Consider the following 12,008-nt stretch of genomic DNA (forward strand, 5'->3'; position numbering starts at 1 on the left):
TTCAACAGTTAATCTTCAGTATTTTGAAGTCGAGAACCAGTAAAATAACTCTATTTGTATTTCATAAACTACAGCTACAGATGAGTCGTGCTTGAGTGGACTCATCTCACCGCTGGTGACGAGGTGTTTCCGTGGTGGCGATGTTTGCGTCTCACTCGTGTGCTCGGCTTTAAGCGTCGTGTTTGTGGGAATGATTGAGGGGAAAATATCCGGAGAGAAAATAGCAGCGAGTGAGTCGGGGGTCAGTGAAGTGAGCCGATCCTCAGCCGCTCCTGAGTTCAGGGTCGTAAAAAGAAAAAGAAGCGAGTATTCGGAGAGGCGGAGGAGAACACTTTTAAGACACTTTCCAATTTCCTGACTGCACAATTTATGTCTGTCTTAAAGTTTCCACTCCAGGAAGGTGTTTCCCCTCAGAGACGTAGAACATAACGCAGACAGAGGCGCGCTCTCCATGCTGAACTTCTACTCAATCAAGGTTTGTCTTCCGTCTGAGCTGCAGGGCGTCCATGTGTACCGTCTGTAGCTCATAGTATGGTATGTCCAAAAATATGATGAGAAAAGTCATACTGTAGTGTAAATAAATATGAAAATAGTCAGAGTATACCATGTGGTGAAGGTCATTAAACATTGATGGTAGAGGGGAGACTTGTCAGTGGTCCGTTAATCAGATGATCCTCGTCCGTGTCCGTGTGTTTGGACAACACTTGACCCTCAATCACTCCCGTAAACGCTCTCCGGTGTGTGAACGACGGTCCTGATGGGCAGGTGGCAACGTTCATGGCAGCGCCTTCAATCAGTGTGTGAGTGAACACGTTCATTTACCGTCATTTACTAAATGAACATCATGCTGCACTGAAGAAGACTTGAAACTAGAGATTGAGACCATAAACTCATGTTTACAATGTTTACTGAGGTAATAAATCAAGAGAGAAGTAGAGTCATTTTCTCATAGACTTCTATACAACCAGAGGAGTCGCTCATATACACTTTATTAATGAATGTAGTGAAGTAAAAAGAACAATCTTTCCCTGTAGTTGAGTTAAAAGCAGCATTAAGTTGAGCTTAATAAACGTTGCGTTAGTGGAAAGTCACCGTCTCACAAAAACACACACACAAGTTTACATTTTCAGTAGTTTTATTGAAAAATGCCTCTTCTGTTTTCAGAAATAAATAAGAAAATAAGGCTGGAATTCACAATCTGCAGTTCAAACATGAAGCAGCAACACCGCTTCCATAGTCTTGCACGCAGGTTTTTTTTTGACTGCATTCGATACTGAGAAGATGACAAGAATGACAAACAACTATATTCTGTTTAAAACAAAAATATGAAATGTAACAAAAAAAAACAACAAAAGAACATCTACTAAATATACACCACAGACATGCAATTCCACCTTTCTTTGTTAAAATGAGCTGTGACGGAATAAAAGGAAAAACAGATAAATATTAAGTCTAGATACGAAATGAAAGCTGTTTAACTGCCGTAATGAAACTGAACCTCCGTGATTGTGTTTAACGTTGATGAGCTGTGAACGTTCTCTCTCTGCTTCCTTCAGCTTCGTTACAGCAAACCGGATGCAAATATGTTACAAGCAAAAGAACAGACGAGTGGAAAAAGAAAGATCACAGGTTTCTCTTTGTTGTTTGGTGGATTCTTAACATTTCTCCCCTCCATTCAAACCGCTTAACCTGCTACAAAACAATGAATATTCACATACGTTTGAAGACATTTAAAGGTGTTTTCCAATAAAAAAAAGTCGAGGTGTCAAACCCCCTTTTACATTGTATGTGTGTATAATGTGCAGAAATCCAAAACACAGGTTGAACATGATTAGAAAAAGGAGTTGGTTCTTAAGACGTGAGCCTGCTGGATGGCCGTCTTGATAGCGACCTCTTTCGACGCTGGTTTTGCGACAGCTCGTCCTCCTCTGGGTCTGGAGCTACCCGGCTGTCGGGTTCAGGAGGATACTGGCCTGCTCGGAGATATCGTTTGGGCCAGTTGAGCACAAGGTTTCTCATCGTGTCGTTAACATGCACACAAACCCCACCAGGCTGAAGCTTTGTTTAGTTTGTCTGAAGCACCGATAGCGGTGGAGAGCAGGGAGAAAGGGGGCGTGTCCATCCAAATCTTCACTCGCTAATTCAAATTAAAAAGTCTTCTGAAACAGGAAGAAGCTGCGTTCTGAAGTTTTGTTAATTTATTTGTATCTTAACTAATGTTTTAGATCAACCAGCGCGCTAAACATTCTCTGGTTTCTGCTTCTCATCGTTTCTTTCTGATCGTACAAACAATTAATTGTAAAAAAACTAATCCGGATAAGATTTCATAACACATCCGGATACTTTTCCTTTTATTATTGATGCTTAAAGAGCTTTAGAACGCTAAATAAGGAGAGCATCTAAACTGGGATGGTTGGCCGAGGAGGTACCGCCAATGAACCAATCAAACTGCCAGCTTTAGTGGGCGGGGCCTCAGGTTGGACACGCCCCCCTCCTCCTAAACACCTCAGTGCTGTTTCATTCATTCACAAAATAAAACATTTCTAAGTTAACTTCTACCAGACTTGGTTGGGATTGCATTGTTAGTGTTTTTATATACTACTTACAGACAGTAAAGCTGGTTTTTGGGGAGAACAAAAGTCAAATAAAAGAAATATAAAAAGTGTCGGATCTAAACGTTCGGGGGTCACATGTGCAGAAGTGATTCAGAGGCCCTGAGCAGTTTAAAACACACGGGTAATAATAAATCAGTCAAAATAAAAAGAGGCGTTTTCTTTGGCATTCAGCAAAGCAGCAGGTTGTTGGTTTGCACGGCTCAAGCTTTCAAACTGCAGATGTTAAAAACTAAATGTAGTGATTCAAAGATCATTTACAAGGAAAGAATTAGTTTATTTACACTGAAGAGAAATGCTGTTAACAGAGCTGCTGCTGCTGGTTCTCTGCTACAAATCCACCTTTGTTAGTATCGGCTTGTTGTTGTTGTTGTTGTTGTTGTTGTTGTTGTTGTTGTTGTTGGGTGCATGCTCCTCCACCGAACACAACGCTTCTGCGTTTTTTGGTCTTTGGCGTCAAGCTGCAAACAGGCCACTCGACGGGTCGGCGCTTTGTGAGTCGCTGTTAGTTTCCCTCTTTGTTGTTGTTGACTTGTGTGTTTTTGTTAAAGGTTTTTCCTTCGGCTGGTAAATCCGTTTCCTAAAGCAGCTCGAGAGCGTGTGAGCGATGTGTCGTGTGTTGTGTTCAGGGAGTCAGTGAAAGCAGCACATAGAAAGTCTACTGTGAACCTGGAACAGGCCGAGAGAAGGATGAAGGTGTCAGTCAGGTCCAAGAGAGGAGACAGAGAATTCAAATACTTCTGAGCTTCTAAAACGATTAGTCACGTTCTTCTAACGCATGCATCCGTCCTCAAGGAGAAGAGGAAGCAGGCCCACACTTTGGGAGATCCTTGTTTTCTGTCTTAGAGCCCCGACACACACACACACTGATGGCAGCTACATAGAGGGTTGACTTGTATCCAGTGTTGTTCTCTGATGGAGTACGTAGTGTAACTGTGGAGCACGCTGGAGTCAACAATGATCCGACCTAGAACAAGTCTTTACCAACGAGAGCATTTAGCCCCGAAAGATGCCACATCTCCATAATAAGATTATTTTTAACATTTATATTTACGGCAGAATATGAACATTAATATTATTGATATTGTTTTCGACGCAGTGTGACGGATGATGTGTGTGAGGGATGAAAGTACCGACGTCGGATGGATTATTCCATGTTTAGCCTAGCTTAGCACAATGACTGGAAGCAGGTGGAAACTGCTAGCCTAGCTCCATCCAGAGGAAGATGCTGCATCTTGTTCACTGAACAGGTGTTTGGTATTAATATAAACATGTTTATTTACCAAATATTAAAAGTTTAAATCACAAACATTCTGATCGAGATTCTTCAGACACATTTCAGAAATCAGATTTAAAGATGTACTTTGTCCTCTTTTGATGGAGCTAGGCTAGCAGTTTCCCCCTGCTTCCAGTCTTTGTGCTAAGCTAGGCTAACCCGACCTGAACCTGCTGGTTCTTCACTGGACCCGCGTTCTCGTTTGACAGAAAACAAGCATCTCTCTCTCAAAGTGCCGGACGTGCTCCTTCCAAAAAATGAAGAACCAGCTGAATCATGAGCAGCATGCTGGTGGTGCTACGTACCTCCGTATCCCTGCCCGTTGTACGGAATACCGACGCACTGAGAGGAGTCGCAGTATCCAGGAGGTCCGGGGGGTCCGCGGACTCCCGCGTGTCCTGGACGTCCGGGGGGACCGCGGAGTCCGGCGGCGCCTGAAGGGCCCGCGGGTCCTGTTCTGCTTTCTCCTGGTGGACCTGGTGGAGGAACAACAAAGCGTTGTTTGTCACACGTTGACTAACGAACGAGGGAGCGGACTCGTGATCGGCTCCCTCCGTTCACAGCAGGGCTTCATGTCGGGACAAACCAGAAAGAACCCTTTAGTCACAACCGTTACTCAGAGGACGGAGGCTCATCTCTGCCGCTGGGACGTTCATGACGTTGGCTTTAGGAACTTTAAAACAATTAATCAAATAAATAATAGTTTGGTCTGAAAGACCTTCTCAGGTCTGTGGAGCTTTCATATTTTACGATCGTTTCTGAACAATAGAGAACATTCTATTAAGCCGAGATGAGTTGAAATGATGTAATCTCCGAACATCAGGGGGTGTTTCACCATCTCTAAACCAAACCAGATCATCTGAGTCATCGCACTCTGGAAATACTTGTTGTTTTCTAGAAAGCTGTTAATGCAAGACATTAATTTAAAACTCCTCTCCGTGTGATGTCTAGACACGGAGAGTCTCCTCCTCTCCGTCCTCTTCCTCTTCCTCCTGATCCAGGACCTTTGAGCTCTGATGTGAATCTTAATCTAAGAATGTGAAGCGCAACACCTCCACCGGGTTCAGGCTTCACTTAAAGGTGCTTTCAGCTTTAACGATCTGGTTTTGGGGCAATAATCAGGATTTAGTGGCTCAGCTCGGTTTATTACTCGTAGCGTGAGGAGTTTATTCTCTGAAACACCAGAAGAACAAACAAACTGTGAAGAATGAAAAAGACGAGGAGTGTAACTCAGAGATGTGAACACAGACTGAAGGAGACGTAAACCTTCCTCCGCTGTAGAGGATTCTAATTAACTGTAAACTCATGTCTCATGTTCATAAACTACTTTATTACCTTCATACAAACCCTTTAAATAAAGTCCAGTATTAAATACATTAAACAGAAACAAAGGTTGAATATCCTGTAAACTATGTGATGTGGCTGATCAATATTTAGACTGTCCTTTGTAAAATCACTAGACATGTAAATAGTGTTTTTATCAGTGAACTTTGTTTTTTTAACTTTTTGTTAATGAAAATTAATAACAAATGTTTTGAAGTCTAGATTTTCAGACAGCAACACATCTCTGAAGTTATATATTAGTCAACCTCGTCTTTATTTAAAATGAAACTCTCTGTCGGTGCATTCAGGGAACCTCTGACATCTGAGAGTTGGCAGCAAAACTTTAAAAAGAAAAGATTTAATTTACTTTATGTTTTCCTCATAATCCGGTCGTGTTCTGGGTCGTTTGGCAATAAAACATGAATCCATCAGCTCTGATATGAACTTTTAAACTTAATATTTAATAAACTTAATAAACTTTATATATTCTTAATAACACATTTATAACACAGAGTCAGAGACGTACCAGCAGGTCCTCGCGGTCCTTTCTGTCCCACTACTGACGATCCTCGCTCGCCCTTCTCTCCTGCGGGACCTGAAGGCAACACGCAGCATCACACACGATGTTAAAGTTATCGATCAATAAAGAGGGTTTAACGGACAGAATGAAAGGAAAAAGCATCGATATCTCTCTACAGGAAACAGAGGAGAAACACACAGGATGTACGTAGCAACAACGTTTAGCCGACAAAACGGGGAATTATGGCGTTCCTGTTCGTGATTCAGCGTAACGGTGAGGTGCTGCTAAGATAAAGACAAAGAAAAGCAGAGCGTTTACCGCTGAAGCCTCGTTAGCATCTTTTAAAATAGATAATAATAAACAATAATAAGTCATAATAAATAATATAAAATAATAATAAATAATAAGTCATAATAAATAATATAAAATAATAATAAATAATAAGTCATAATAAATAATATAAAATAATAATAAATAATAAGTCATAATAAATAATATAAAATAATAATTCATAATAAATAATATAAAATAATAATAAATAATAATAAGTCATAATAAATAATAATAAGTCATAATAAATAATAATAAGTCATAATAAATAATATAAAATAATAAATAATAATAAGTCATAATAAATAATATAAAATAATAATTAATAATTAATGAATAATAATTCATCATAATTCATAATTCCGGTCTGGGTTTATTTCTCCTCATGAAGATAAAAACATCCTCGTCGTACCTCTCTCTCCCGACTGGCCCGGTGAACCCGGACTTCCCGGGAAACCGTTGCTTCCCGTGGTGCCGGGCTCTCCGCGGGGCCCCTGCCTGCCGGTGGCCCCCGAAGGCCCCGGAGGGCCCGGGTTGTTGCTGCGCTGCATGCCGCTGGGGATCTGGTTCAGCAGCGTGTTGACGCGAGACATTTGTGCTGAAACGACAGAGCGGAAGGAGGAGAGTTGAGTTTTCTGGACTCGTCGTCATCACGAGAGAAGAAAAACGTTCGCTGACTCACCGCTGACCAGCTGCTCGCACACCTGCCTGGCGATGGAGCGCATCATGTTCTGAGGAGCAAAGTCTCCCTGAGGACAAAGAGGGCGGAGTCAAACCAAACTTTAACAAACCGTTGGCTGAGGTTTATTACTTCCCTTTACTTTCACTCTGGTGTGATTTTCTAACATCTTTCTGTTTTAAACAGTTTAGTTTCACTTTCTCTGTGGAGCTTCTTGTGTGTCGGGAACTACATTTCCCATGAGCACTTGCATAAAAACAGAGGTTCTCTTTTTGAAAAGATTTGATGTGATCCTCTGAGAGACAAGTACACCAAGAACTCGTCCTAACACGTGAGTTAATGTTGAGTCCTAAAATCACATTTTCTTTAATTCACTCAAGACAGTCAGAGATTAAAATGTGTAGAAAGCTCCTCAGAAACGGCAGCAGGAACAACTGGAGTGCTCTGAAGGTTTGGAAGATGAAAGTGAAGCATCTTCGTCTGAAGAAGTTCAGATGTACTCACTCTCTCTCCTTTGTCTCCCTTTGGACCCAGAGAGCCCTGAAAACAGAAGAACCACGACGGTTCAGTTGTCACAAAAAAACCCACATTTAGACCGCAGCTAGTGGCCGTGACGGCGAGGACACTTACAGGGGTACCGGAGTCTCCGGGGTTTCCTGGTTTTCCTGCACCACCCGAGGATCCTGGAGATCCTGGAGGTCCCTGCGAGGACACAGAGAGGAGAAGCGCTGCGTTATCAGACAGAACGGATAGAATCGTGAGTTTAGATAAAGTGTGTTTTTAAATGTGTTCAATATTTCCTGTCCTTGAGCAAGGCACTCAAACGCCTCGCCTCGGGCCTTAGATGAGTCAAAACCAGTAAAACTCTCACCATGGGCCCCGCGGGGCCTCTGGGTCCCGTCGATCCTTCCTTTCCTGGAGGGCCCTGGAAGCAAAAAGATCCAGACTGAGAACCTGAACCTGGTACCGTTCAGGTTTTGAAGGCTTCATGGAGACCCCGTTAAAACCAGCCCCCCACCCCGTCTGTACTCACCCGGACTCCGGCTGGTCCGATGGGGCCGGCAGAACCACGAGGACCCGGAGAACCCTGCAAACACACAAGGAAGAACTGCAGAACTGAACGGGAACCTTCGCACCGATGGAACGTTCAGACCGGTTTGTTTCTGACACTAAATCAACTCTCGATCCTTTTTATTTCTCTGCTCGCTGGTCTTATACGCGGTCCTCGTGGTCTTTGATGCCTCGGCACCAGATTTACTGGGAACGTAATATATTCCAGATCTGTTTTATTGGCCGTTATAAACCAGGACCCGCGTGGTCTGGAAGTCATTAAACCCACGATGCTGCTCCGACCCGCTCACCTGCAGCCACGTGGAGGTGACCTCAGGGGGCTCGCTGAACCCTCGGCTGATTGGTCCGTCACATGGTCACATGGTCACATGACAACAATGTTCAGAGTATGACAACATACTGAAACTACGGATCATGTAAATGTTATATGTAATATTCAGATTGAGGTTTTATTCTAAATATTGTGGAATATTCATGTGTATTAGTCATGTAAACAGTAATATTAGTGGAATATTCATGTGTATTAGTCATGTAAACAGTAATATTAGAGGAATATTCATGTGTATTAGTCATGTAAACAGTAATATTAGAGGAATATTCATGTGTATTAGTCATGTAAACAGTAATATTAGAGGAATATTCATGTGTATTAGTCATGTAAACAGGAATATTAGAGGAATATTCATGTTTATTAGTCATGTAAACAGTAATATTAGAGGAATATTCATGTGTATTAGTCATGTAAACAGTAATATTAGAGGAATATTCATGTGTATTAGTCATGTAAACAGTAATATTAGAGGAATATTCATGTGTATTAGTCATGTAAACAGTAATATTAGAGGAATATTCATGTTTATTAGTCATGTAAACAGTAATATTAGAGGAATATTCATGTTTATTAGTCATGTAAACAGTAATATTAGAGGAATATTCATGTGTATTAGTCATGTAAACAGGAATATTAGAGGAATATTCATGTTTATTAGTCATGTAAACAGTAATATTAGAGGAATATTCATGTGTATTAGTCATGTAAACAGTAATATTAGAGGAATATTCATGTGTATTAGTCATGTAAACAGTAATATTAGAGGAATATTCATGTGTATTAGTCATGTAAACAGTAATATTAGAGGAATATTCATGTTTATTAGTCATGTAAACAGTAATATTAGAGGAATATTCATGTGTATTAGTCATGTAAACAGTAATATTAGAGGAATATTCATGTGTATTAGTCATGTAAACAGTAATATTAGAGGAATATTCATGTGTATTAGTCATGTAAACAGTAATATTAGAGGAATATTCATGTGTATTAGTCATGTAAACAGTAATATTAGTGGAATATTCATGTGTATTAGTCATGTAAACAGTAATATTAGAGGAATATTCATGTGTATTAGTCATGTAAACAGTAATATTAGTGGAATATTCATGTGTATTAGTCATGTTATTAGTCATTAGTCATTACTCTCTGATGTCTTTAACTGTAGAAACTCTGACATCTTTTCAGACTTTACTGTGTTCGCTGACCTTCGCTGACCTTCACTGACCTTCACTCCACCTCATCTTTAGAGATGAAAAAGAAACGATGTCTCCTCTGACTCAACAAAGAGGAGGAGCTTCACTCTGCTTTAGATTCTTTTAAAATCCACTGAAGAAGTAAAACTCTGAAGGGTTGAAGCTTCAAGAAGTAAACAAGCTGCACTTCACAAGTCAGAGGTCACGAGAGAGACTCCGCCTTTAAACAGATCTCATTTAAAGATCTTTTACCTTCTCATGAGCTCGACTGCAGTCTAAACTGAAACGTGACCTGATCTTAATAATCTACTGTTTTTCACTAAATATGTTTCATCAAAGGTAACTTGTGATTCTTCATCTCCCCTGAGTGATGCTGCAGACTTTAATAGATAACAGAGGAAGACATTGAAACGCCTCCTGATGTCCGTCACTAAACGTCAGCGTCATGATGTTTCTCCGTATGTTCACAGATTAAATGAGGATGGAGACGCAGACCAACACTCAACCAGCGCTGTTAATCAGGGAGACTGCTTCTTCAACAGTTGATGCTCATTAGACTCTCCTCTGTGAATCCTGCTCAGCTGGAGAGATCTTCACTTCCTGTTTAAAACTCTTTTCTTCTTCTGTGTTTTTATATCAGCCAGAGCTGCACTTACTTTCTGTCCTGGTAAACCCGAGTGACCGCCGTCTCCCTTTGGTCCGGGGCGGCCCTGAAGACAGGAAACAACATCAGTCACATGACATTCAGAAGATGTTTACATAAAGTGATCTCTTTTATTATGTTTTATTTTTGAATTCTGTGTTCTTTGAATTGTTGCGGTGCAGATTTAACTCTTCTTGTTCCTTCGTGTCATGGCTGTGAGAGGCGTCACTGTCTTTAATAAAGTGTACTGTTGTTATTTACGTTACATTTACGTGCATTATTAATGCAGATGTGACACATGGATTGGATCAGACCCACTTTACACCTGATACCAACATGTGGTCTCTGTCTAACAACATAGCCAACGTTTCATGTGTTAAAGCTGCATTCTCTCTAGTGACCACCAGGGGGCGACTCCTCTGGTTGTATAGAAGTCTATGAGAAAATGACTCTACTTCTCTCTTGATTTATTACCTCAGTAAACATTGTAAACATGAGTTTATGGTCTCAATCTCTAGTTTCAAGTCTTCTTCAATACAGCATGATGTTCATTTAGTAAATGATGCGCAAATGAAACGCAGAACTCAAGGCTTCAAAATGTCCACAAATCAATGATCTACGTCCACTTCTGATATTCAATAATCCAAATCTCTTGCTGTAAATATCTACACCAGTTCTCCCAAATCAGCCGCTGATCTGTAACTACAGCTGCTAAATACATCTCCTTGAGGACAGCAGTCTGCTTCCTCACAACGTTTCTCTTTGACTGGACGTCACAGATGGAAATCCAAACCGTGGATCAGAAAGCTTCAGAGAGTCTCAGGTCTCCTCGGTATCCGTCTCCCCCTCAGACATGAAGGAATGTGAGACTCTGCCACAGAAAAACTCCCCGCCTTGTAAATTCTCCTCATAATAAATGGCCTAATAATCCCCACACAGCCGCGCTGAGGCATGCTGGGATTTATGTTTAGCTGCTGAAAAAGGCATCGTGGGGAGTGTGTGTGTGTGTGTGTGTGTGTGTGTGTGTGTGTGTGTGTGTGTAGACTCACAGCTTCTCCTGGAATCGACAGGCCGCTGGGTCCTTGAGGGCCGGGCAGACCCATGGGCCCCGGTGGTCCGTTATCTCCGCGAGGGCCGATCGGCCCCTGTGGAAATGAAACGAGGAGTCAGATACGAGAACGTTTGGGATGTGCTGCTCTGATTATAAGACGTTTTTTACAACCCGCGGAAAAGAGGAATGCCGCTGCGCCGGTGATCGAAACGAGCTTCCCCTTCATATCAGGGGAGGAGACGCGTTGTGTAAGTGGAATCAGATGCGATCGCCGTCTTCAAAGCTCTTCGTACTTTAAACAATATGTTGTTTTTCACGGAGGAGCTGATAAGCTGATCCAGCTCAGAGCCAACTGTCATGGGTTTCTTCTTCAGGGGTGATTTAAACAAAAAGTAAAAAGGTAAAAAAAAGGTACTCACAACAGGACCGGCCTCTCCTCTTTCACCTCGGGGACCTTTGCTGCCGGGGGCACCCTGAGGAGGACCAACATTAGTCATGTTAGCACAACAAACACCAGATCAGTCTGTCAGAGGTCGTCACCACAAGAGGAGTCATGGTGCTCTTGAAGGCCTAGCTGTTCATGTACGAGGACAGAAGGACTTCAAAGTCTTCAAAGATGCTCGTTATGCATGTTTTTACGTTCGCAGGGAGGAAGAGTCACGGAGTCTTTAGGGAATCGAAGCATAGAGGACCTTTGATAACGTGCGTTAGTCTGCTTCATCAGGACTGTGCGTGACACTTAGTTTGGTTAGATTTGATCATATTTGTGACTCGACTCTCACCACTGGTCCCTGAGGGCCCGACGGTCCGGTGCCCGCTGACGTACAGCTGCAGGAGTTTGGAAGAGACGGACACTTCAGCTCGTCTCTCTGTGGAAGAAGCAAACGGACAAACGGTCACAAACAAACACAGGAGCGTGAAGACTCAAGAGAGTCCGGAGGCAAAACGGTTCAGTTTCTTTTGAGAGCTGAAGCAG

The 12,008-nt window shown here is 41.9% G+C and overlaps 1 protein-coding gene across 1 annotated transcript in view; it reads right to left on the bottom strand.

Moving 5' to 3' along the window:
* Positions 1-1,117: 1,117 nt before the first annotated feature.
* The window catches only part of col12a1b (collagen, type XII, alpha 1b), a 102,221-nt gene continuing 91,330 nt past the window's right edge, over positions 1,118-12,008 (bottom strand). Inside the window, 13 exon segments of the mRNA XM_079180074.1 lie at positions 1,118-1,973; positions 4,194-4,364; positions 5,738-5,806; positions 6,474-6,659; positions 6,744-6,810; positions 7,245-7,280; positions 7,371-7,442; positions 7,612-7,665; positions 7,774-7,827; positions 9,995-10,048; positions 11,031-11,126; positions 11,452-11,505; positions 11,815-11,901. Of these exon segments, the coding sequence (XP_079036200.1) occupies positions 1,852-1,973; positions 4,194-4,364; positions 5,738-5,806; positions 6,474-6,659; positions 6,744-6,810; positions 7,245-7,280; positions 7,371-7,442; positions 7,612-7,665; positions 7,774-7,827; positions 9,995-10,048; positions 11,031-11,126; positions 11,452-11,505; positions 11,815-11,901 (1,122 nt within the window). The 3' untranslated portion in view covers positions 1,118-1,851.

This window comes from Pholis gunnellus (assembly GCF_910591455.1).
Source record: "Pholis gunnellus genome assembly, chromosome: 19".
NCBI classification, from domain to species: domain Eukaryota; kingdom Metazoa; phylum Chordata; class Actinopteri; order Perciformes; family Pholidae; genus Pholis; species Pholis gunnellus.